General features: G+C 39.6%; 1 protein-coding gene across 1 annotated transcript; it reads right to left on the minus strand.

Moving 5' to 3' along the window:
* Positions 1 to 25,748, minus strand: LOC137341217 (heparan sulfate glucosamine 3-O-sulfotransferase 3B1-like). The gene is made up of 2 exons (XM_068004282.1): positions 24,938 to 25,748; positions 1 to 2,883 (listed from the first exon to the last, which is right to left on the minus strand). Exons 1-2 carry the CDS (start codon positions 25,525 to 25,527, stop codon positions 2,265 to 2,267), a joined length of 1,209 nt encoding a protein of 402 aa, XP_067860383.1. The 5' UTR covers positions 25,528 to 25,748; the 3' UTR covers positions 1 to 2,264.
* Positions 25,749 to 27,605: the final 1,857 nt, after the last annotated feature.

Genomic DNA, 27,605 nt, shown 5'->3' on the forward strand with positions numbered 1-27,605 from the left:
TTTGGTAAAATATATTTTATTTGTTTCTTCAAAACAAGAAACAGTATGCTTTTATTCAATTTCCTAGAAAGAAACATTTTTATCTGTGTAAAATTAATTTTCTGTTGTACATACCACAAAATACTTGATTTACATTTTTTTTACACATTAACTATTCTAAAGTACAATATTATCAGAAGAAATTTGCTAATATCCGTACTTTTGAATGCAGGCTGAATAAAACTCAGCCACATATTTATTATTACAAACTGATAGCTAACCACCATTTCAAGGTATAAATTTACCCTTCGGAAGACAATGGATTGGATATGCTGTGATATTACGCATCGGGCAGAACTAAACAGATGTGTAATTCATTTAAATGGCAAAACTGCTATATAAAGCACTTTGCTGCTGCCTCAGTGCATTCGACATCATAGCATGTTACAGATAGCTTCCATTTTGTATAAGAACAATCTTTGTCACAGGAAGGTGGCATTTGGGACAAGATTTTCTGCTTTTAAAAGCGAGAGTGACTTTGAAAGATAAAGAAGATCTGAATCTATGGGTTAAAACAGGATAGCATACAAAGTCAGAATCTTAAAAATAAAATAAAAAATAAATGTGAAAAATTGTGCTTTGTTCATTAACAAAAATTCTATCTAATCTTAATAGATTGGTGTGGTTGTAGCCTAAATAACAGACATATGGATTGAAATTCACCTTTTTTTTGAAAAAAAGGCAGCATATTGTCCATAGCACAACAGAGAAATGGGTTTGAATAACATTGTTGCAGATCTCATCATCGTGGTCCTTGTGGTTTCAATTTCTTGCTCAGGACCCAAACAAGGTACTAGGATCCAGTGAAGGTTTGAAAATAACCACAGCCCAAAGGAACATGCAACAAATAATGTTCATGTACAGGCTATCCTTCCAATTTAAATTTCTCCACTTATAAAAAGTACAAACACAATTTGAGCCAAAGTTCGAGCCTGAAAAGATCTCTATTACCAGTTGCCAAAGTATTCCGTGTTGTTTTGCAATCACTTTCACAAGATTTCCAGCCTTTTCACTGGCACAGATCAATATTTGGATTTGAACAAATTGCTTCAGGCAGCAATGGGATGTGTTTCATTTTGAACTGACGGCTTCATTTCTTCCTCTTATTTTACAACCATATCACATTTTAGAATTCAATCAACATCTTTGTAAAAAAGAGTAGAAACATCAAGTTAACTACACAAACACCACAAATAGATGTTACACTGAGTGTCTGTAAGACCAGAGCTGGCCAGTGAGAGGGCTGGACAACTCTTTTTTTTGCAATAATCATAAAGGCATTTATGGCAGTTTCACCGCTGCTCATTATCAAATGACCAAAATTATCTTCCTGCAACAGGGACGTGGTGATTAGGATCAAAGGGATGAGGAGAGTTTTCCGTCTACAGGTCACAACCCAACTGATTGTAATTAATGAAACGAATGTGTAATTACAATAGGGGAAACAAATGAACGCCTTTCAAAATTTAGCCCCAAGTTGTGGAGGGTGGTGGGGGGGGGGGGGCGGTGGGAAGGCTGTTCTGGCATGTTTGGAATCAGTTTGGGGCTCTCAGTTTACTCAAGCTCCACAGAATGACAGATTAATCTACTGCAATTCATGCAGTAAAATGAACAGAACATGGTCTTTGTGACCTTAAAGAGTGAAGACAAACCAAAGGACTCAAGCAGCATGATACTGGTAATTATCTGTTCATTACAGGCCTTGGACACAGTTGTTACAACTAGTGATTTAGACAAGGTATGGCAGTGGATTCATTTTCTTTCCCCTTCTTGTTGTTGATGGGCAAACAAGATTTTTTTATATTCAACAGCCATGTGCAGTTTCTGTCCTGACTTGTACCAGGTGACCACTTTTTGCTTTCTTGATGGACTTTTACAGCGAGAGCTTTCTGTATGAAACCAATGTAGACTGGCAAGGAATCAAATGCCCTACAGTTAGACCTTATGAACACTGAATACCCGTAACAAAAAGTTGTACTTTTGGATATTAAATCTTAATAGATGAATGACAGCACCATCAATGAGCAACGCAATTAAAAACTGTGGAATGTTAGAAGATATGGGCTGATCTATATACAGTGTACAATGTGGTTAGGCAGCTTAGTGAATTAATTGCTTAAGAATTAAAAATAAATTATTATAAAATAGATTTCTGTACAAGTTACATATATATATAGCAATAAATTCACATGTCTTTATCATAATTACATGAGGTTAAATTGACCTTAGTCCCAGCCAAAGTTCTGCCCCGTCATTTGGTAAAATTTCATGTTGAAAGGCCGGTAGAAGTCTCTCAGCCTCTGAACCACCTCTGGGTCAATATTGGGATGGGTTCTGCCTTTTGTTTTGCCCAGGCAATGGGGCTTGCTGCTGCCCTCTGGCTTCTTCAAGCAAGGGAAGCCCTTGGTCTGGTTAAAGTAGAAATGTTTGTCTGTGATGATTCTCTTCAGACCCAGAAAGTCTTGCACCTTGCCTAGTTCTCCCGCTGGGTCGCTGATCAGCCTCTCCCCACTCACAAACAGAATCTGGTGCATTGGGAAGTACTGAAGCCAATTCTCCAGGTGCTTGGCGTAGATGCCAATTTGAATAGCACTCCATGAGGTGTCAATCAGGCCTGTAGTCCTGTTTTTGAAGGTCAAGCTCTCAAAACTGGGGATATCGGGTTTTTTCGAGAGAGTTTGCGTGTAGTCAGAAATAGCCCGAGTGACAGGGTCCCGAACCACCACGATTAGCTTGGCTTCCTTGGTCATTGCATAGATTCGGGCAGCTGCCTCCTTGGTAACAAAGTAACTGGGAGTTTTCTCCATGGTGATTTGTCCATCCAGTGTTTTAGGCATCAGATCCCTAAGTAAAAAGAAACATACTTTGGTGAAGAAAACTGCCTGAGGAATAAGATCGAAAGTAAAGGAGAGTCATAAAACCATCAGAAAAAAGATAGCAAATGAAATTATGTAGAATATATGTACATCCCATAAAACACAACCTGTAACCGCCTTCTGCCAGCCCCATGGCCTCTACCACTGATAAGTACAAATGCAGCCAAATAACAGTAATACCATCAACTCTAGTGTTGTGTGCGACTTGGAGGGGAACTTGGACGTACATGCTTGGAATTTCCATAGGGGTTCTCTGATGGCAGATCACTGGAACCTCCCAGGGAAATGGGACGAGTGGCTAAAAGTGTCATTTTACACCGTTTCTCCAAGATTTCCATTAATCTTCCACCAAAATTACAGTGGAAGGACTCCATGGAAATTCAGGGCCAGTCTCCTTCATTGTTTCTAGGTCAAAAACCTAGAATTCCCTACCTAAAACCATCATGACCAGCGCAAGGACCACAGCGGTTCAAGAAGAAGGCCCACCACAACCTTCTCAGGGCAACTAGTGATAGGCGATAAATGTGGCTTTGCCAGCGTTGCCCATATCCTGATACTGTAAAGTTCATTTGGATCAGAATTTCTGTATATTGGAAAGGCGATTGATATAGTAGAGATATGCTAAACATGCAAGTTTCTTGCAGCTGAACTTCAGCAAATTGCCAAGTGCACATGATTCAATTATTAAGTCGAATGGTAATTCAGAAAATGCACACCATCCCTGTTAAATCAAAAAACACTATACCAAAATTATTCAATCATTTGAATTAAACAATGTGAACACAGCAAAGTGGGAATTTAGCACTAAAGAAACTGTAACGGTCAGGATTTGAATTAATCAACTTTGAATTAATAGACTGTACTTCATTCTTCCCCCAAGTTTATATAACACATCTAAAAAAGAATTACTTTTGAATGCAACAATTGGAACATAGGTTCCAATGCAATAGTCAGGCTTATACTATTGCACAAACTGCATTGGCTTTGTTAAATTCCTAACAGTTATATTTAGGCATCACACATTATTAGTAACTTTCTAGAAAAATCTTTACAATTTAATTGGAAAAAAAACAACAGCTTTTCTACTAATACCTGTAAAGACCTGTCTTAGTCTAAGAGCAGATTGGCCTACTTTGTATATTAACTACAGTACTTGGAAGTAAGATTATCATTCCACATTAAGACAAAGTTTGGGAGAAATAAAATGCAAAGTTCAAGACTTGATATAAAATGAGCAATATATTAGAGAAAAGGAACAAGGATAGACAAAAAGGTATCAATAGCAGGTGGCCATTTTATAATCCAATCCTTGACACTATCGCCTTTACTGGAGTTTTTGTCTGCACAGAGGGGCTCTGCGCTAATCTGCTAACGTTTCTTGAAGGGAAATTCATTGACTATTGTCAACAGGATAGTAGGAGATTTGCAGATGTTTGATTTTTTTTAAATCCAAGTGTAACAAATCTTCTGCTTTGGCAGGAATCTACTGCCCACATTCTGCATGAGTGTTATGGACAGATACTCACTGGCTCACTCACTTAAAGAAAATGCTAACCAGTGAATTAATGTAAAAAAAAACTGCCGAGCCTGACAGATTGTAGTACTCCTAGGGACAAAGTTAGAACAAAGCAGTGGGAGTCCAGTCTGCACATTTCCACCAGTCAGTCATATTTTAGATTCTTGGAACTTTTGATTGGTATAAATGTCATTCTTGACAGGAATAAAAACTCTTTGATATTGCACTAAATAAAGATAGCTGAACTTTAGCAAACGGTAGATCACTAAGAAATGTTCTGCTTGGATAATATCTCAATGAACTGCAGATAAAAATTGGCAAATCTTTGTAGCATGGTCCATTTAGTTCAGTAATTCAAGCTGAACTAGATACTGTGTACAAAAATGAAATTAGTAGAAATTGGCCATGGATTAACTGTATTTAGTGTTCTGAGCATTATTTTAAAAACTGTGGAACATTTCATGCAAACAGGAATAAAGAGGAAGTGTTTGGTAATGTAGTGCTTAGGATCAGGAGGCATTGAATATTTTTCCCATCAACTTTGGAAAAATACATAATCGACAGTCACTATAAAGAAACTTATTCCAAGTTTATTTACTGATTTCTCGGGTCACAGCACTACTCTATACAAGAACATCCATTAATCTTTCTCAAATTCAAACCCTGTGATCGGCTATTTGAAGTATTGGAATTCAGATTCAGAGCCCTGCATTAAAACAGATTTACTGATCTCTTTTAATGCTTCATCTCCACCCTACAAATTCACTATGTTTATATTCCATCTAAGATGCCATAAAACACTCCCTTAGATGTTTAAATGCTGAAGGCTTGCTTGAACAGGACTGTTTAAAGGAAGGGTCTTATCCAAATATACAACTTAATTCACAGCCCTCTGACACAATCATAGTATAGATCCTTAGCACGTCACTTCACATGTAGGTTGGTTATGTTACTCAATTTGCATTGATGTGAAGGAGTTTCAGTTTTGCATCAAAACAAAATTTGTGACATAATTCGGGTGTGAAGTCATCCAAATCAAATGTTGCAAAGGTGCAGTATAATTCCAAACAGTGTCGAGCAAAGCTTCAAGAGAGTTTCCAATGGTTCTTCTGTGACATTAAAAATGATCCGGCATTTTAGCACCAGTGAGCTCACCCTTAAGAGATGTGGAGTTGACAGCATAACTTGGGCCTTCTGACTTGGTGTGGCACTAAGCAGCTCATATAACTTAAGAATAAATTATATTTTATAACCTTTATTATCTTAATGAAGTTTAACAATCTGACCAAGACTGAAGTCTGAAAAGCAGCAGGACAAAATACAGGAATATTCACACGTCATCTACAGCAAACATCAAATATATTAACTGCTTCAGCATAATATTCCTCAGCGTAGCACAACCAGAGAATACATATTGTTTACAGTTGACTCATCAATAAAACCACAAAACATTTTTGTACGGCTCCCAGTACAATATTATGGAGTAGATGCCATATGTGCTGAGCATGGAATAGGACATCCTCTCATATTACCCTTTGTTGCTGGGGAAGCAAATGTTCACATGCATCACTAGAAGCAGGAGTTCTGGCAATGGCTTGAACATTAAAAAGAATCATCATGCGATAAATTTGGGTAGGATTCATTTTAGGCACAATGGTCGTTTCAATTTATCATTCTGAACACCTACATCAACCCATGTTAAATGATTGTGTAAAATGTAGGAAAAAAGTGTGTGGTCAATAATATGCTTGCTTGTGATTTCAATGGTTTGAAAGCAACAAAAGACTAAGAAGCCTGATTCACCATTAGATAAAAAGAAAGACTGCATCAATATGATTTATAAGGTATAGGAATTCAGAGATTTCATCAACAAACAGATGTTCTTTCACACGACTTCGGAGCTGCTTTCACGTCTTTTATTTTTTCCATTTACTTTTCAACTCCAGCAGACAAAGCTAAAAGGCCTTCTACAGGAAGTGAGCAGCAGACTTCACCGGTCTCTTTTATTCTGGACTAGTATACCTGGTTCTATCAACAATTGCTAGGTAGAGGAGCCTCATCCTATACTTAATAAGTGGCATGCACCATTCAGGATTTTAAAAAGATGCACTAACGCTTTGAAGGTGTGCCTAAACCAACTGAACATCAAAAGACAGTCTTCAAGATCAGTGTCAAACAAAGGTTCATTTAAATGAAGAGGTTGACTAAAGCAAAGCAAGTTTCTCTGAACATAGACATGTGATCACAGCTTTAATCTGAACAGAAAGTTTTGATCTATGGTTTTACAGCCAATCCATTTCGTTGGACCTTTAAACATTAAAAATGTTAAGGAAAGAAAAATAGAATTCTTAACCCACTAGCTAACTTTGGGCTTGTTTAGAGTCAGTGCTCGGTTATTTTAAATGGCTGTAAGCCATTAAAAATGAATCAGGTATATTATTCAATGGGTCAAAGAGCACACTGCAATTAGGACCTTGTTTTTATAAGGAAGGAAAAACACCATAACAGGTGGACCTTTCAGGGTGGTTCAAGTTCTGAACAATTTTCAGGAAGGTTCATGTCATGAATAACCTGCTGCAAAACTGAACACTGCTGCCATATTGATCATTACAGAAAGTTTCTAATGTGTACACTATTTGTGATACAAACTTTTATAGCATGGCTTTGATGTAAATTATAAACGTGTCAGGTATTGGCAATACAATGAAGTCATTACATCATTGATTGTTTTATACGGTTAGTTGGGAATAAACATCAAAGCTCTCAAGACATTTTACCCACAACCATACCCTAAAAAAATCTTCTGTTTTATCTCGTCGTGGTGGTTTAAACCAGTACCCAAACAAAAACCTAGCTCTCCATCCCCAAACTAACATTAAAGCCAGCTTCATCTGGACTCTTATTTTTAACCCTAATCCTTGAAATCATTTAAAGCATTACACTATCAGTGTATGAGAATATTACTGGTCTCGCTTGAGAAACCAGTAAAACAGGACTACAGGCATTCATTTTTTTTTCCCAATTGGAATTTATGTTTATCACTTTTCTTTAAAGGTATTATTAAAAATTTAAATTTATGAGGTGTCACTTAATGGATTTACAACAACATTTTGCTTTAAGGCAAATCAGTTATGAGAAACTATTCTGCTGCCTTAGAACGTCGCTGTCCTGGACACCCAGCCTTCCATCAGTTAGAAAAATTGAACTTTTGAATTAAATTAAATGCTTGTTAATAGCAAACTTGCTTCATTAAATTATGCTCTAAATAGTTGATGTCAAATGGCAGATTACAAAGGGAGATTTCTCTTGCTTACATATGGTTTGTACTGAAAGATGGTAATGTACAGATGAGCAGTCAAACTTTCCAGTCATAAGGCATGGGCTATATAAAAAAATGATAGGACATGTCATAGCTTGTTTTAGGCAACATCTGCAATAGATGAATATCTTGTGACGAACTACTGTATAAATTTAATTAAGGCAGATTAGCCTTTCTACATCCTGGTGTGCTCAACTTGTACAGTCCTGTCAAACCTAGGAACACCTGTGCTTTTCATTTATATACTTTGATATTAAGTAAGTGCATTAGACTACACACACACAGTACTCCCACAGTTGATGGCAAAGCAGAGGAATTCTAGAGAGGCAACAGCATTAGGAACCCACCTATTCATGGATCACATCAGCTTCCACATGGCCTCCACTTAAATGTTAAAACCACAGAAGCACATTCACCCTCTTTTAATAATAGTCTCCATTAACTAGTCTCCAAGTTCCAATGGGGCTTGACTGAGCATGGCAGCATCATGTAAACAGAGGAGGACTATTGTGAGAACATAGTGAATTTGCCTCCCTCCCTGTAGGAGAAATACCTGGTTGTCTCCATGAGGTGAGAGAACTGATTTGGAGCCAAGCATGTTGGAAAAACCTCTGGCACACACCTGTGCCCCACCACTCAGTGCACTGCTGCTCTAGTACATGGTACCAGGCACAGATTGATTATTACTTGAATTTACTTGGCATTTCTTAGAACTATGGTCGCTGGATGGATTCCATTCAATAAACAAGAGTGAGCACAATGAGTTGGGATTTTTACATTTCTATTCAAAGGTAAAGTAAACATAATTCCTTAAAATTTCAAGAAGGTCCAATAAGAATTCCTCTCTTCTAGGCTGGTGATTTACTGACATTTTTGCAAAGCCTTTGAGGGATTCCAGAAACTAAGCAGCATTTATTGAGGTCTAAAAATGTCAAGTAAACCATTGTCTGTTTGTTGACGCAAACAGCTGTATTATAAACATCGATACGCCATTTTCTCAAATCAACGTGCTTAAATGAAAGTTTCAGCAGTTTTTACATCAATGCATCGCTGGAGGGCTCGGTCACAATCTACTTGTAATAGAGTTCAGAAATCCATACTCCATTCACTACTGGAAAGGATATTCTACTTTAACACAGTGATGAGCCCCGCAGTATTTCATAACATGACTTGAACCCACTGAAGCATTCGTGAGGAGAATATCACAACAGTGTTGTCCGTTCTTGCCCAGGCTGCTAGATGGAGTGCCATATGGCAGTTATGTAACCTTCCTAAGGGAAAGGAGGGTGAAATAACTGCTTTGGGTGTCTCATGTACTAGAAAATTACACCATGTGCTGTGCAAAGGGTGCTGACAGAGACGCCTATTGTACAAACATGTCTCTCTTCTCACCATCCCCCAACTGAAGAATGCAATGTGACAAGGAGCTTCACATAAGGAGAAAATGGGCTGAAATAAAAACATTTAGGATATATGTTCCTCAATGAAATTTTAGGGAAAATGTAGGCACAAGTATAAAATGGTGTTCACAGGTTTATGCTACACCTACTTTTACGATAAAATCAGCAAATGGAGGAAAATTATAGTCCAGGCCATTCATTACTGCAACCAAAAGGCTGTGTTTGTGTGTTAATTGGCAATGCCCACTTAGCAGGCTTTTAAAGGTGAGGTGATTAATCTATTTATCTTGATTGTTTGCCAGAGGTGTTAGTAACCTGTTACTGACTATCTTATCGCTGAAGAAAAACGGGAGCATATCAAAGTAACAGCAGTTTGGGGCCTCCGTCAGAACGAAGCTCTTAACACACTTTTAAAAAAAGGTTACATTTATAGCACCTGATAAGTCTCTCAGCGGGTGCGCCCTGCCCACCGAGAGGCTGCAATATGCTGGTCATGCTACACTTTTGGAATCGAAATTCAATCTGCAAAAAGCACAACCTAGCTGCTCCGAACTGTGCAGCAAACAGTGTAGGGTGGCGGTTTGTCGTCTGTCACATGGAGCCAGCTACAAGCGCTTCTGCTTTCTAAAATATACTGTTCAAGCTGTGATGTGCGTGAACTCATCACATTATTGTGTTAATTTATGGGTCATCCTATAATACATTGCGCACTTTGAAAAAAACAGGACTACCACTAATTGGTCAACTTCAATAAATCCACTATTTTTGCTTTGGCCTGCACTTAACTAAGAACTTCAAGTAAGCTTCCATCACTTTAGCAATTTCTTCCCGTTTCCCAAGTGGTTTGATTTGATATTTTTTCTGAAAATGAATTTCAAAAGGTAACTGATTGACTCCCCTGTGATTTTAAAGGTGTTGTCACCATTTTCTCTCCGAAGAATGTTGTACAGTAAATGTCAAATAACTAACTGGACTGAAAAATTCACAATTTAAAATAATTCCTACTGTGTACTTAGCAGCTTTTAACAGGACCCTGCTCAAATGAATAGATCTGAACTTGGCTGCCACCTGATTCCAATATATAGTAGAACGATGCCAACCCAGTCCAGGCTTGGCAAGAAAAACAGAACAAAATGCTTGTTTGTGGGCTTCCAACTAATAAAACTTGTATTGTAGACTGTGTACCTTATAATTCATCACACAGTGCCACGTGTGGCATAACCTCATCATTGCCCGATGCATTATCTGTCCCTTAGTATTTTAAATTCTAATGCACCAGTACAACCAGCCCAAAATAGGAATTGTAACTCTAGTGCATCCAGAGCAGAACTTGGCACCATTCTGGAACCTGGGCACCAGTTGCTGCTATTACATTACAAGGTTTATTAGAATCGTTGGTGGCTGTTCACACAGGTACCTCCTGTGCAATCTTCTTGCATTTACTGCTTTTGCTGTTGGTCAAAAAGGAATGGATTAGATCCATATAGTTTTCATATCAATAACTAATCACAATTGTACAGTTCCAAGGCACTGACTACTATCCATTTCATGTCTTGAAAGCCTCCTTAATATTGTCACAGTTCTTATTTTCTTCTGTATCTGCTAACTGTAACTAACTGTTGCGAGTGGTGAATCTCAGGATACCATTTCCATTTATGGCCCATTAACACTTTGGGTGCCATAGCCGTTGTAAATGCAGCCATGTACATTCGTAATGAAGTCTGAACAGTCACATTCAAACCAAGAGTCTGTCTTCCTCCTGCTGTATTATATGATCACAAAAATAGTCAAAGTATTTTTGCCGTCCAACTTTCGAGAGTTAATTATCTCCTTTCATACACTATTACTTTAGAGATGCTGTGCCTCAGAGGGTTTCAACTTTCTTGATCGCAGCCTGGATTATTTTGGGAATGGATAGGAGAGGAAAGAGTTGCAGAATTCACTCCAGTAGATGTGAGTAAACCACATTAGCAAATACACACAGCTAGGGAGCATTGTCCCGTTGTTCTTATTTGGTGTCCCCAGCTACACCCCAAATTTGAAGTCAGCATCACCTGTATCCAAGGTGCCCACCTCAAACAGACATTAGACACCTTGAATATACAAAACAGTGTCCAAACACTTGTTTTAAGACCCCATTCCAAATTAGTCATTAACTTGGCAGAGCACAGTTCTTTTCAGGTCTACAGGAGCGTAACCAGCGTTCCTTAAAGGGACTGGAGGAGGCCAACCTCAAAAAGCTAAGTAAAATCTTTATTCTTTCATTTCTGTGAAGCCAGGAGGAGAAGGAGTGCTTCTTCTGGCTCCACAAAAATATTGCAAACTGCTGCTAGCCCGGGCTCACCTCCTCCGGTTTTCTTCCCCCACCCCACCCCAGAAGTTACCTGTGGGCCAGCTCAGGGTCATAACCGGCCGAATTTCCCAAGGCCCTAACCAGGAGCCACAATGGGACCACCCCCCCCCGATTGGTGTCCGTGGCCCATTGGTTTTCCGGAGATGAGGCGCGATGCCCAATTTCTAGTGAACCTAAGGCCACTTCTTCAGGCGCCCGTACCATGTCTATTTCGTGCCAGTTTCCAGTGCTGCACAAATTTCTTGGCCACTATATTTTGAACAGGAATTCCAATAGATTGTCAAGACAATTAAAAATGGTATTTTGCTTTTGCATTCCCCATATTTCATGCATGCCAACGCATTCATCCCATTAAGTGGGAGGTGCTTAAGGCATTGCACCATGGTTCAGTAATGTGCATTTATTCAATACTGACCCGTGACTAGTAATGAAAGATATGATGTCATGATTTTAAAGATGGCAGCAGATAAAACAATTTGTACTCGATCATTTTTGGTAAGAATGTCACAGCTGTTCTATTTTTTTCCCCTTCTCTTCCCGTAGGTTTCTTACCCTAAGGCGTTGCAATTTCCACATCAAGCTGGAGTTTTGGAAGTCACTAGGCCCATGTAAAATCTTCCACATGTGTAGACTGATTCAGTTACGTCCCAGATTGTCTCAGCAATTGTTTCTCATGCTTGGAAAGTGGGAGAAATATTACAAGACTGTGGGAGGTTTTAACTGTGGCCAAACCGTGCGAGTATCACAGTCGGAGGGAGTGTTGACATTCAGGTTCTGCTGTTTTAACAAGAATAACTAAGATTATTCTCTGCTACTGTTCCTTTGCTTGGCTGACATCACCATGGAGAAGCAACCAATTAAAGCAGAATGTTTCTATTTAAATAATTGCACAATTGTCTGCCGCATGTTAGGGGGCATCATTTCGGAGTCCATTGGAGACACACTGAAACGAGCTACTAAGGCAAACATTAATGGCCTATCATATTTCCAATGTAGAATAGTTAGTACTCGATGATGAATGTCTTTTTAAATGTATCATAAACCAAATAAGCCATTACACTACCAACATATATTAGTAAAACCACACAATTAAAGCCTTCTCATCTGCAGCTGATTAAAACAGTGACCACAGTATTTCATGGGGGAGAAAAATTGAACTATTCATTAACGTATGTCAGATATTTGAGAACTATTGCTGCCACAAAATTGGAGGGAACTAATTATCCCCATGGTTTATAGGAACCCTGGTCATCCATAAATTAAAACTGCATAGCAGCATTTTACTGGAGAAACATCAATCTTCACATAAATTACTTTATCACCCAAGGATCTACATGGGAAGAAGCCCTCGAGGTGTCAGATACTATTATAACTTTACAGCCAACATTAACATACATCAGTTTCCTGGTAGAATAAAAGGAACTATTTATGCCAAGTCTTTGCTTCTTGATGGATAGATGAGTCACTGGAGCATTAAGAGTTAATAATTGATATAAGGGTAATGAAAGTAGTTTGGTCCTGGCTGTATTCTTTGCCCTCGATGTTTTTTCTCTCCATCCTTAATTTTGCAAATAAACATCAATGCAGGGCTGCACATTGTTAAGATAAGTGTCCAACATCCAAATTAGAAACCCATAAAATAACCTTTTCATTTGGTCCAAAACAAAAAAAGAGATTTATTGCTGTCCATTAGACCTACAGATCAACTGGCTTCTTTTGATACAGCTGACTTCAGCTACAGGGGAAAGCAAACCTTAATAAGGAAGAAGAAATATGCATAGAAAGAAGTTTGATGAGGGGGGCTGTTTGAATGATCATGAACAATAATTGCTGGTACACCATGTGTGGAAGGCTTTCTGCCGACATGGGTGCTTGACATGAAGTTCCTGTTGGACTGAATCGCTTTTGTTTCCGCCTTCAGCAGGAGATTCCTATCTCGCTCAGCCATGTTTTCCCAACTGTTGTGGCCACATTCAGTGGTGGCCGGCAGGGGCCAGGCCACCCCAGTAGCCTCACCCCTCCCCTCTCCCCATGTCCCCCTTACAATTAGTCTCTGTAATTCAGAATGAAAACAATCCACTGCTTCTCACTGAGAGATGAAAGGAGTTTGTGTAGCAGAAGTAATTTCACTGCTGTGAAGAGGCCACTCCAGGCATTGTGTCCAGTTAAGGAGTTGGAACGGGATTGGCTGGCAGGGGTGGCCATGTGATTCTGCTGCTACCTACTGTTTTTATGGTGCTTAGGTAGAGCCTGTTGGGATAATGGTCACAAAAGAATACAGGAGAGAAAGTAATCTTTTAATGCACAGAGGAAAGTGTTTTATTTATACAACACTAGTTCCTCCATCGCCTTCAGACTTAATTACACTCTTAGTAGAAAGTGCTGAACATTTTCTAAGGAAATCCATTGTCCTTTGCCTCACAGTGGCCTAATTACATAAAACTTTAAACGAGCACATTTTATGGTTCGAGATCACAGCTCTTCGAGCTATATTAACTTGATAAGCTGAGCAAATCATTCAAGTTTACAAACTTTACGCAAAGTTGTGTTGCAGAGCTGTGCTGAAAAGAAAGGGGAGAAAAGTAAAGTACAACGATTCTCAATATCTCCTATCTGTGATTTTACAAATATAAAAGTTAATCTTATGGAAAAAAAAAGAGAAAGATATGAAGAAGATGACAAAATGTTTTATAAACAGCAGCCAGTTCCATACTTCAGCCCCTCTGTACATCTATGTCTTCAATTTCAAAAAAACTCAATAGATTGAAACTCGAAAAATGTCCAACTTCATGTTCTACAAAGGATCCTAAACTTGGGTTTCTAATTGTTAATCTCAGTGTGACAGATTTCAAATGAGTCTGTTCCAGTAGAATCCTTCTATAATTTACATTTTTTTAAAAAAGTGATTAAGTTTATTCTGCAAACCAAAGTTCCAAAACAAGAGACTAATTGTTTCTTTAACTAGATGCACTCAACATGCTTCCAACAAACTATCAGAAAGGGTGGGTGCTTTGGCATGCTGCAACCCCTCAATGCTTTTTAATGCAAAGTTATTTCCGAAGGCAGAGAAGCGATGTGTAACCTAACATAAAATCTGTCTAGCCTTAAAGTCTGTTCAGAGCAGAGGAGGTGGCAGTCAAGCAACTAACAAAAACCAAGGTTTGGTTACTTTGTTCTTTAAACTACAGGATATTAGCCTGACCCTTCCCAGAGTGCTGCTGGTCCAGTTGTCCATTAAAAAATCCAGAATGTAAGGCTAATGAGGCATTTGGGTCAAGAGCCTGCAAACCAGGGAAACAATCAGGGTCAAAAACTGCAGCAACATTTTTAAAAACTCTTCAGTGTTGGGAGTGCAAGAAAGACAAAAAAAATGGGCAGAAACAATGATTTTTCTAACCCAAAAAGATCCTTAGACTTACGATTAGCTGTGTATTATTAAAGAAACAGACCTTATACATTAACAGTAAAATGGAAGATAATGCCATTTTGTATTATTACTAAACAGTTCCAAATTCAACAGTGTAGATTGCAACATCTGTGAAGCCATTCCTTCAATGCTCCTGCTAATTGCAAGAGGAGAGAATCTTTGCTCCAGCCTTGCACCAGTTTTCAAGATGCATGCTAAGATAATACTACTGCAGGTAGTTAATAAGGAAATGCTATGCTATCCTGAGAGGAACGAGATCATAAAAATAAAGATTAAAGGTGAAATAAAAGGATAAAGATAAAAGTCTCAAACTAAAACAGTTAGTCAAAATAAAACTTACTGATGCATTTATCTTGTTCTATGGTGTCTCTTGCAAAATAAATCATTAAATGATTCAGATTCATTCTTGCAAAACCAACTGAAAGATAGTGGCTATACCTTTGCAGATTTTAATGCAATTTAATTAAATATAATTGAAATTCCATCAACTTGGCTGAAGTCTAGGACAACTTAACAGAATGTTGGAAGTATTGCACTTTAATACTATCCCAGCCTATGCAGACCAGCACCGAGGGTACTGTGTCATTAAATCTGTAGACTACCTTTTCCGATGGTCAAATCTCAATTTTGTAAACAAAAAAATAATTACACCAATAACTGACCAGTCATCTTGGTGTGTTTAAACAATTTGGCATTGAGATCATCAATCAACTACTTTACAATAAGATTTCACAAACTTGGGGGATTCAAATAATTACAAGAAGTATTTTCATTATAGCTTATTGGGAAAGAAAAATGCCATTTTAAAGCTTTGTATCATAGATGACCTGGGTTATGAGGGTATTTTCACAATACAGTATGAAAGCACAACAATCACTGTAACCCTAAACTGAGAAACTGCAATACACACAACAACCAAGTCAGGTGGAAGGGAGTTCACTACAATATAAAAGATGTTAGAATTATAGTGTCCATTGCATGGCACCTATAATAATTACAAAGTGAACATGAAGGCAAATGTATTATTGGGGGAACCTGTAAGCCAGCATTAAGTGCAGTTCTGAGTAACAGATTTACTGGAACTCTACAAACTTCAAACGTTAGGTCAGCTTCAGTGTGACTGCCTCGGGGAATATTCAGGACAGTGGCATTAAACAAATTAAAAATAACATTGCTAAACACCTAGTAAGTCACTGATGTGCGGATAGTGTAATGACACATGCCTTTGGTTACACAAATATTTTTCTGGTACTCACGAAAGCTTGCAGAATCTCACTGGTCTCTTCCCATTTGATAAAGTGGTTGTCAATGGTAAGGCAGTTGACTGATAGCCACTTTATCACCTGCCGAAGGGATCTTGAAGGTTTTGAAAGTCTCTTTGTTACTTGTCATAGCAATTGGTGTATTCCTCTTCCTTTACATATCAACATCAATATATAGTTCAGTAGATCATTAATTATAGACATGAAATTTGTTAAGTGAGGTACTGATCACAATTGATGTACTTGATTAACTTAAGTTTTGACGTCTTAACCTAATCTGTAAGACACACTGAGAAAAAATACTAATGTCCAGGTAGTTGGAGGAAAGAAAGCTTGAAGCAAGGGCTGCTTCAGTCTCCAATGGCAGATGTGGATATATTACCATTTGAACAGAGGTCATGGGAAAGATTCGTTCAACTACATTTAGTTAGAAAAATTCCCCTACAAGTTTTCAAATGAATCATGAATTCTGCATAATAGTCACTTTGCCTACAAATTTCCTTTTAAGTCCAGTCACTATCCATACGTTTACTTAATGATAATCAAGATCGTTAAGAGATTCTGCACAGTCCTGTTTGAAATGCTGCAGCTGTCTGAAACAAATTCCCCCCAATTTTCTGTAAAATGCGAGTCTTACATGCTTTACGAAAGACCATTGAAAGTGCAGCAATTGAGCAGTTTATGCAATGTCCTTCAGCCCCTTTAAAGCAATACAGTTGAAAAACTTTTGAATGCTGTGCCAAATTGTCTCAGTAATAAGAATGATGTACAGCTTTTATTATTAACTTTCCCTGCACCGTATAACAAATCCACCACAATTAATGATTCTGTCTCGTTAAACAATTTTACATTCTTCAACTGGTTGTCCTCATCTTATCTATAATTTTGAAACCAGTTCATGTCCTGTCAGTTATGCTCCTTGTAAGAAGAGCACTGGTTCAGGCAGGTTAATTAATGATAACTGCAAATATGAAACCCTCAATTCTTGTAAGACGAACACCAGACCCACCCTGGTACAGATATTTTATATACAACTAATTAAACTGGCAATATCTGGGCTTTTTGCGATAACCTGCAGATAATCTGAGAGGCAGGCTAATTGCACTGAAATATGACAATATAAATTGAAAATACATTTCATCAATGTTAGAATTATTGTACCTCCCATAAAGAGAACCTCATCTAATTCTTGGTAGCTCACTGCCACTCACAGTGGAAACATTTCCATATCTTATATAGTCAAATTGTAATGACTGGTTTTAATTAAGAAAAAAAGTTAATAAAATTCAGGTCAATGGAAAACTGCAATGGTGTCATTTAGTGCAATGTTTGATGTGCAAAAGAATCTGTTGTTGCCCATTATGTGTAAACAAAAGGAAATGGATTTCTAAACATTCAGGTAGCTAACTACCTAGTGTTCAGTGTAAAAAAGTTGTCCTTTCACCTATCTTGGTCTGTATTTACAAAACACTTATGTAAATGTGCCTTCTGTAACTTCCTTGACAATAAATAGGAGCTACACAAACAACTTACTCTAATGGGAGCCCTGGTCCCTAAGTACAAACAATGTATTGAGTATACATACACCAACTGCTGCTGGAGGACCATTAACTCGGTGAAAGACACCCTTTGGTCTGCCCGAAACTTGCTGGTCTTCCAGTGCACGGAGCTGTCCTCAACCGAGTGTTGCAGACTGGCACATTCCAAGGTGCAGAACTATGTGCTCAGGGACGCACTGAGGCTGGTTGCGGCCGCTGCAAAGGCTCTGTGGGGAAAGGCAACCATTTAGAGCCTTCCTGCCATTGTATACTGAGGGGCTGCAATCAGGGAAACCCCACCCTGGGCAGAATGTGAAATTCAAATTGATGTAATGTACCTGTAATCAATAATCTGTATTGAGTATAATGCAATGAGGCACCCTAGAGTGTCATGAACTGTAATTATGTACAATGTGTTCATTGAACTGTACTTGATTTAACCTGCAAATTGTATAATCTGTATTGTGTACGTTTGGAATGTGATATGACAACTGTATTGTATGTATTGCTGCAAATTTTATGAATAAAGTATATTTTAATGAAAAAAAATTGAGTATACATAGTTGTTAACCAATATAGTGGCAACATACCAGGTCTGCCAAAATGGGAGCACGGACACAACTAAGATAATCTGCATCCTTCAGCTTGATCAGCACAAAACTGACAAAAAAGTAAGCTTTGATTCAAACAAAAAACACTTTGGCCCTGTGATTTTATAATGGAGACTGCATTTTGCACACTGGAAACCTTGCTGACTCAATGGTCCAATTCACTGAAATTATTATTTTCCTTTCCTTTTCTGAGGGCACCAATCAAGCTGTTTGTCCCAGGTAACTCAGGAGCCAAACTGATGCGACGTCCTTAATCAGACAACTAGATTACATTGTTGTTTTTTGTCATATATATATATATATATATTTCAGTACAGAAAGGTCCCGTGTACATCTATTATTGGCAGGATGTTAATCCCTCAGGAATGGACTCCTAGTGGTTCATCAGCAAGAATGATATAATTTGCATGTAGCCCTACTTGCGGGTTTATTGACCGACGGGATTCCAATCCGGTGATAGCAGCTGATCCTACTAATTAAACAAGGCAACACCCCCCCCCCCCTCTCTCTTTTCCTGTTTCCTTTGCTCCAGATGCTAAGTGACAGTCACAGCCATGCCTTATCAATTATCCCCCCTTCACTCACTGGGCACAGACTCTCCTTAAAAAACTGTTGGACCAAGTGGATGTGGCTTGTGAAAGATGACTTCCTTCCTCGTGGGGGCTTCTAAAATTAAAAAAAAGGTTATTCTTTTAATCTCTTCTCCCTCCGCCGCCACAAAGAGAACAAAATGATTGGACACCAAAGGAACTCCAGCCCAAAGAAAGACATTTTTCCTTAAAAAAAATCTATCCACATTTGGTAGTTATTTAATAATTCTACACATCTTTGAAGTGGAACCTGAACAGCAAAGCATTCTTCCTTCCAATGGTGACAGTGAACATGGGTTAAAGACTTTTGCGGCATATATCACTAACCCCCGTGTCTAGTCCCGAAGCAGGGTTTATATTGCTATGGTTTTAAAACAGGCGAAGTTATCTGGGTACTAACTCGTCATGTTTCAACTTTTCTGAAACTTAACTTTGGTTGGGGAGATGGGGGTTGGAGGAATCCAGTTCACATTGGGCACGGTATTTATTGAATGTTCCTACAAATGCAATATTTCGGGATGGTCCAAATCATTACTCAATGACAGGGAGCCAGAAAGCGGGCTCCACCAACACTGCCTGCCTTCAGGGTCCGTTTACAAACACAAATGCACCAATTATATAATTACTATATCAATCCCCGTGACAAAATGATTAAAGATTAACTGCAAATTCCGTGAATTGTTGCGTTTCACTTGCTGCAACGACGTTCAATGCTTTGGAAACCTGAACTAGACAAAGAGTAGTTCTGATCTGCAGAAGAGATTGTATTGTGCCTTTCATTGGAACATTTATATCATCACATTTATTAGTATAGCAGGGCGAAAAAAATTATCCCCTGCACTTTAAATGGCCAGATAGATTTGTGCAGAGTGAGTTTCAAGAGCCCAACAGGTGAGGCAGCAAAACACGATCCTCTGAGATGGCTTGGGATTTTGTTTGTACTCTGAGTTCCTTCTTGTTAAGGAGGGGAGGGGGGTGGTCACCACTTGTGGACTGTGAAATGTCAAATCTTCAAAAGCTGCAGTGGCGCAGCCGGAGCTCGGGAGCCTGATGGTGGCAGCACTGACACGGAATGAAGCGGCCATCTGTCCGGGCAACTCACGGGATACCGTCAGGGATCTGCCTCGTCTCCCACCGTTTGATCGCCAGCTATTTTTAATATTGGAAAAGGACGAGGGTTCATGCCCGCCCCAACACAACCCTCCAACCCCACCCCACAAAAAATAAGCATTGTTAAAAATGTTTTTAACAGACTCATTTTCAGGGGCAAAACTTCCAGTCAGTTACGAATTTCGATAGCTTTAAAAAAGTTCTGATTTTAGAAATGTCAACTGGTTTCCTTTGCCTCAGTTCCCGTACAGTCTCTATCCAATTACTCTCTGGGGTAAAATGCCAGCGCTCTTCCCTGAATGGCAACTGAACTCTAATACAGCAAGAGGAAGCGTTATAAATGTATAACATACAGCCTGTTCAAAAATTAAAATTAAACATACGATCCTTGAATATACTCTGAGTTACTAAACTACCATCAGGTCAGAGGACCCCGAGTTTTAGGGATCAAGATTCAAACTAAGTTAAGAAACAACAGTGTTGCTACAAATCGACATTTAGACAACTTTTCCCTTCCACTTCAATTACACCAAAGCTAAACCACCACTTGTCCTTATTAGCAGCTCACTCCCCGTCATAATTAGCCGGCGCTTAATGTTGAGGCCGAGTCTGGCCTGGATTACAATTATCTTCCAGCTAAACAAAAAGCAGCCGGCGATCCCCTGGCAGATGGAGTCTTGTTTGTTTCTTTTGCCGCCTCCGTCCTGAGTCTGGAAAAAAACAACTGCTTCGTGTTGTGACAGTAAACAGAAACAAACTACAAAACTCTGCTCCGAGTCCCAGAGCAGCCACCGTGTCCAAATGGCGACAGCGTAATTTTTCGTTACTGTTCCCCAAACTGGTGCAGATATTCGACCACAAACAGCGGAAGAGGAGAAAAGGATCTGTTCCATTAGGATCTGTTTAATTGTATTTAATCCGAATGCGAAAGTTATCTGAATATTAATCCGCCAATTTTACCAGTTTATATATTTTCACTGGATAAAATAATGGGAGTTAATTAGAATCTGAGCTGAAATTACTTAACTCAAGAAGCTACTCAAGATTTGTATTCGATATTTTTGTGCGACCCTGAATATTAAGATATTAAGACAAATCGCTTCCCTATTGAGTACGGTACTTTATGGGGAAAGAGTACCTGGAATGGGAGAAACCTTTTTGAGGCCTCTAAACTTTTGTACCTTATTAAAAATTCCCTTTTAAAGGAACTCCCAGCTCTCCTTGGTGCAAAACTAGGAGTTTTTCATCTAGTGACATGGCTGATAATTAGACGTTGGTTCCAGGGGGATCTGAACTTGTCGAACACTCCCCCAGGACTCTCTCACTGCAGATTGTTTTAGACAAAGTGCTGATAACAGGGGAGAGGGACACTCACATTTTGGGATGTATTTTCCTTTCCTCTTGGTGTTGTTCGTTAATGTTGATTAATGGACTTGCAACAGCGCAGTTTGAGACGAGCGCGGCAATCCACGAAATCAATAATAGAAAGCAAGTTTTCCAACACTTAAATAGACGGCTTGGACAAATTCGGGGCTTTTGGTCAGCGTCACTCGTTTATCTGCTGTAACCAAGTAAAACACGCCAGAATAAATAAGAATCTGTTCCCAGTTACCATGTAAAACTTGCTTATAATATTCAAAGTCTCTAATAGTTTTACAGAAATGGAGAGGATCCTTAAAAAAAGTGACGCTTGTGGTTGACAGTAAACTCCATTATAACCACAAAAAAAATCATACACACACGTCACTGTTTAGAGATTGTAATGTAAAACAAAAGCAGTGTTTTGAAACACCGCCTGAACAAATCCCAGTTACCCTGTTCCCCGATGCTGTTTGCAGTCGCGCTTTGGGATTTTATGGGCTCAGATTATTTTTCCACTTTGAATGACTACGTGTATTGAAAGGCGACACGTCTCTGGTTACATTTTCTCCGACGATTTAAAAAAAATCTTTCCTTTGGATCAATTAAATAAATAATCCATAAATCCATATATTTAAAAACAATCGGTTTTTAACGACTTTTAAATTATACAATTCACTACGACTTTTTGGTAGGTTGCATTGCACGTCGAAAAATGATTGAGAATAAGGATTATAAAACGCTTGACGTTTTTATTGCACCATTCTCAAAAGCGGAGGAAATTAAAACAAGAAACTTTCTCCAACCCCATATCTTCCAAGCAGAGAAGTATTTTATCATATACAAAACTCCACATCAAAGTCTTTCCCCCGAGGCAAGCTGGACGTCTTTGGAGACAGAAGACAAGTAGATGTATTTGTGTGTGCGCTTAAGATCAGAATAAACCCCCATCAGATTCGGGAGATCTCGCCAGCTCTGATCTGACACCTTGTTTTCTTATCTCAATTGAAACAAATCTTTCAGACAGAATTAACAATAAAAGGAACGGGACGTTTCATCATCGAGTGAAATTAAATCAACACTCCCTGATGTTTTGAAAACGACCAAGAGGTTGAAGTTGTGATTTTATTTTCAGATTCTAACCCATCTACAAAAGAACTTCCCTCTTTGTTGGGCTGTGAGACGACTCACGCATGGAAGAAAAAGAGGAACACTATTCTACACAATCGGTTCATCTCTCACCGCCTTCAACCCCTTCCCCCCTCTACCAACACAGTGAACGTGTGAAGATAAAAAAAATCTACAAAAACACAAGTGCTGTAAAAGAGAAAAGCACCTTTTTTTGAAATAATTTTACATTTAATTTGTTTTATAACATTCGTTCACTCGATGCAGTCATCGGAAAGCTTTAAAGAGGTTGTAAAGCGGATTAAGGAACAGTCTTCGGCGAAGACAACATAATTTCCAGTAATTATTGTCAATCATCTGATCAGAATACATTGGAAATCATTAGCCGAGACACTTCTAAAGGCTAGTGTTTAAGTATTGTCTACACTGGGCAAATGGATGGCTAGCTTCATTCGTCAGATCTTAACTCTTGTTGCGTCTCACTTTCTACGCAATTTGGGATCCGAAAAAATATCTTCGGACGTGACTGGAATGATTGTATTTTTAATCGGGAGATCAGATGGTAGGCTTCGCAGGTGAGGTGAGGCGCCGGGTTGCCATTATGTGCCGGAGCATGTGTTTAAAATCAGAGGAGAGCAGCCACAAGTTACACAAACATTCTGACATCCCATCAACTGGCGGGGGACGGAACATCTCGGAGAGCAAATTGGTTATGGGAAGATTTTTCGCTGCTGTCCGAGGGATAGAAACCAGGGCTCTCTGTCATACGGCATTCACTGAAATCATCAGCTGGGGCAGAAAGAGCAGCAGGTTTCACGAGAAAGAGGAAAATCTCTTGTTTCTCTGCATCCCGATTTATTCCCAGAGCTTGTATTACTGAGACGTTTCCTGGCTTGATGGGTTTAAGCTAAACGACTGCTGGGTTTCACCTTTTGAACCGACACAATATCCCCTTTTCCTGGCCCACTATGGAGATCTACAAAAATAAAAGCACACTGCCCTCAGCTTCCTACAGTTTTAACCTAATGAGTTTTGCACCATAATTTATTTCAACGACCATCTTTTCTGTCCCCATCCCCCATACACAATGTATAGTGATCACTAAAAGTGTGATTTTACATTTGGAGACCGTTGGAAAATATACTGCACGACTTGGGATGAAACTCCGACTGAAGAAAGCTCAAAATACAACAGTTAGTTACTACTCTGAACGAAACTCGCAGTTATCAGTAAGCAGTGTGATGACATGTGCAGTGTACTATATTGCACATGTCATCTGTACTGCAGTCAAATTCCAACTTCAGATCTGCGTTTGCCAAAATGTACCCTTTTTTGGTCGCAATAAAGGGTTTAAGGTATAAATTAATCATTGGTTCAAGGTGCATTGTGCAGTTCGTGAAATCCCCTTTTTGCATATCACAAGTAACACAGAATGTACAATAACCTTATAATTTCGTATTGTTTGGTTTTCTCTTATACCGTGGCGCCATTCGCCTCGAGATAAAATGTAAATAGTTCCGCTGGTCGGGCTGTGTAAGTTAATTAAAAATAATGAAAAACATTTTACACCCATTTTAAACCTTGTGAAATTGAGACAGTATAATCAATACACGCACATATGCTTGACATATACACACACTGATATATTAGAGAGGTCAACTTGTCGTTTTCCCAACTATTAAACACAAACCCCTCTTCAGAGAGCCGAGATATAAAAATGTCATGCATCATAAATCCGGAGAGAGAGAATGAGTGAGTAGGTTTATTACATCAACCAAAAGAAGAATAGTCTGTTTAAAAAATGTTTTTTAAAAAAACACATTCAATGCCCAACAAAAGGTGCGATTTATTGTTAAACCAGGTCGGGCTCAGGCGTTTGAGTATGTTTTATTGGAGGATGTGAGCTGTACAGTGTCGCTCCCTGGGGGTGTTACCAAAGGAAAGAAAATTATTTTTTTGAAAATAACTTGCACAGGAGTTTCGTAGACGGCAGACTTTCAAAACGAGATGCAGCCTGTTGGAGTTGGGTGGAGATGTGTCTCCAAAAGCGTTGGCATTCGGTGCCTGCTTTCACAAACAAATCAGAATCCCCAACATCCGCAATTATATTTCAGTTTAAAGTAACACATTAAAAACAGATTTAAACCAACTCTCTCGAATATTAACTGATCGTTATATCCCACCCCTTGTGCCGTACAGCTCCCCGCGGTAATTATTCATTGCCAGTTCCTTGTGTACAGGGGTTTGGTCGTACCGCGATCGCTGCCGGTCTCTCAACGCACAGGGGTTGATGGGGAGCCGGCTTTTAGTCATCAGAGATGGGATCAGCCCGTGCTGAGCATCACCTCCCCTCACCCCCCCCTCCCTCAAACAAGCAGCAGACCCGCCAATATCATCCCCAACACTTACTTATACCACTCCATCCCCTTATCGTAGTGTCTGTCGAAGAAATGCGGCTCTGCCCCCACGGCCCTGATGTCGGGATGGACCCGGAGAAATTCGAGCAGAGCCCGGGTGCCTCCCTTCTTCACCCCGATGATGATCGCCTGCGGGAGCTTTTTCGCTCCGTAACCGCTCAGGTTAAGATCAAACGGCTTCTGCGAGTGTCCGCTGACGGCCGTGGGGCTCTCCTCGGTCAGCTCGATCGCGTTGCTGTTGTCGTTCTGCAGCAAGTCTCTGGAAGCGGACCTGAAGGCGAGCCCGTCCTGGGCTGAGGCGGCGGCAGCAGCGAACCCAGGCGCCGTCTCACCTGCTTGTTGTTGGGCTCGCAGCAGCAGTTTGGATCTCAGCTCTGAGATCCCGACTCCGGAGACCGTGGCTGACTTCTGACGGGCCGACTCGTAGTCGTAGACCAGGCTGGGCATCGAGACGCAGAGGCCGGCGCAAGAGTAGAAGATGTAGACCCACAGCAGGAGCATGATGAAGAGCAGCAAAAGTTTCTTTCGTAGCGCGGCCGTGGAAGTGAAATCTGAATGATACCAGCTCAGGCTACATTCCATGCCGTGTGGAACCGACTCATTGTTAACCAGCCTCACCTCCTACAGAAAGTGCAATGGGATGATTAAATAAACTTCCATCATCCAGAAACGCAGCATGTGAGCACTGGGTAGAATCAGTGTCATCAGACTGTTGATTCTGGCCACATATTTAGACGAGATCTCGCTCGGTAATGGGATAATCGCCCGTCCCTTGTATCCTGCGCTTGCTTCGGGTGATTCTGCTGGTAATTCCCAAACTCAATATTACTCCCAGTCTACTTGATGGAAAGGGCAGCGTGACATCGGGTGATTGACATCTCAAGGAACCACACATGAACAGCGATACATATTAATTAGCTGGCTTCGGCTCAGTCTGCCTCCAATCAGAGGAGGCTGAGGTTGGACCCGCCCTAAGCCCGCCCCTTGGCGGCGAGTGCGCCCTCTTATTGGCTCCTGGTCCATTAGTCGGAGTCATCAAAGGTAAACTCTCGAAGTGTGAGTATAGTATCCACCTGGCGCGGAATCAGTTCCATCTTTGCCGGCCGCTTTATTTGCATTCCTCCCTTCCCGTTGCGCGACCCATCTATCACTCGATAAATTACAGAACCTTTTTTTTTATTTGGTGTCCCTGTTTGGTAAGTGCTACCAAAACCCTATCCCAAACCACCAAGCGTCACCGACCGGTCACACCATAATCGCGCAAAAATAGGCGCAGAGTTTTAAAGTTGCACTTAACACATGAAGATCAGACTCCTTCTACCATTGATGAAAATAATAGATTCAGTTCTGAAAGATCATTTTACCCAGAGATGGCTCCTTAATCTTGTGTAGTTCGACCTTAAAGTTCCTTACGGTGGAATTTAACGTTCTAAGTGCAAATGGATCTCGGTAACTGACATTGATATCGAGATGCAAAGATTGGCGCAGTTGAAATGGACTGGGTAATCGGGCTGTTTCGGATAAATAAAACGGGTTGTAAAATCATTTCTGATGGTTGGTGGGCCACACCAGAATGACCTCTGACACCGCCATCTAGTGTATCCAGTGATGACTGGTGGAGGTAAAAAACTGCCACAATCTTAAAAATTACTGAGACGCGACAACTGGAACAAATATTGATTGAAATCCCAGGTTAAAGTAATAGAGATACGCATTATAGGGAGTGTCTCGATAGCAACATTCCTTTCATCATCAGAGCGTCCTCTTTATCAAATACTCTTATTAATGAAATATGATGCAACACATGCAGTGTTTATAAAGTCAAATGCGTTATTGTACACAATGTTTGATATCCGTTATCATTCTAGAGCCGTGAAACGAGAGCTAGCCCCAGTGTGTATGGATTTAGGGACAGCATGGATTCATAGCAAACATGAACTGATTTATAAGTGTGTATTTACACATAGAGTTACAGCGATATAGAAAAACTATATGTGGTTTGAAGTAGAATCTTGCAACTATTAACATGTCAGATTAATGTACATTTACCAAGCTTCGTAAACCGACTCGTAATTTCTTTACAAGTATTTAGATTGGACACAGTTATGAAAGAGATAAACGCTTTTTATAATGTCATTAACATCTGGATTGGTTCAATTCTTCCTGTGCAGCTGATAGGTTAAAAAGGCCGTGTTATCTGAAAGGATTTATCTGTGCACTGCACGCGTTAAATAATTTTCAATTTTTTTAAATCTGCATTTTGCCATTTTATATGGTTTGATCGATTTGCGTTTGCGAAGCTTCGTTTTTGAAGATTTCTCTTTATTAAGAGTGACCCAAAGAAAAGTTTCTCAAGTCCGGTTCCCTTTAATTTCCCTCGCCGGCGTTGTGCGCCTTCTCGCAGCCACAGCGCGGCCCACGGAGAGCTTTCATTTTTACAACTTTTCACAACTTTTTAATACAAAATCCACATCAACACTCAACCTGCAAGCGCCGTTTTTTTTTGGCAACTGACTTTCTAAAGTCGAAGTTGTACCTTTTTCTTTTGGAACTGTCCCGGACTTGTAAAAGGAACAACGCAGCTTCGAAATTATGGAGACATAAAGTAGTTTTAAAATAAAATAAAGTTAATATTTTCTTCAAAGTGGCATTTTTAAAAT

Source organism: Heptranchias perlo, chromosome 23 (assembly GCF_035084215.1).
Source record: "Heptranchias perlo isolate sHepPer1 chromosome 23, sHepPer1.hap1, whole genome shotgun sequence".
Classification (NCBI taxonomy): domain Eukaryota; kingdom Metazoa; phylum Chordata; class Chondrichthyes; order Hexanchiformes; family Hexanchidae; genus Heptranchias; species Heptranchias perlo.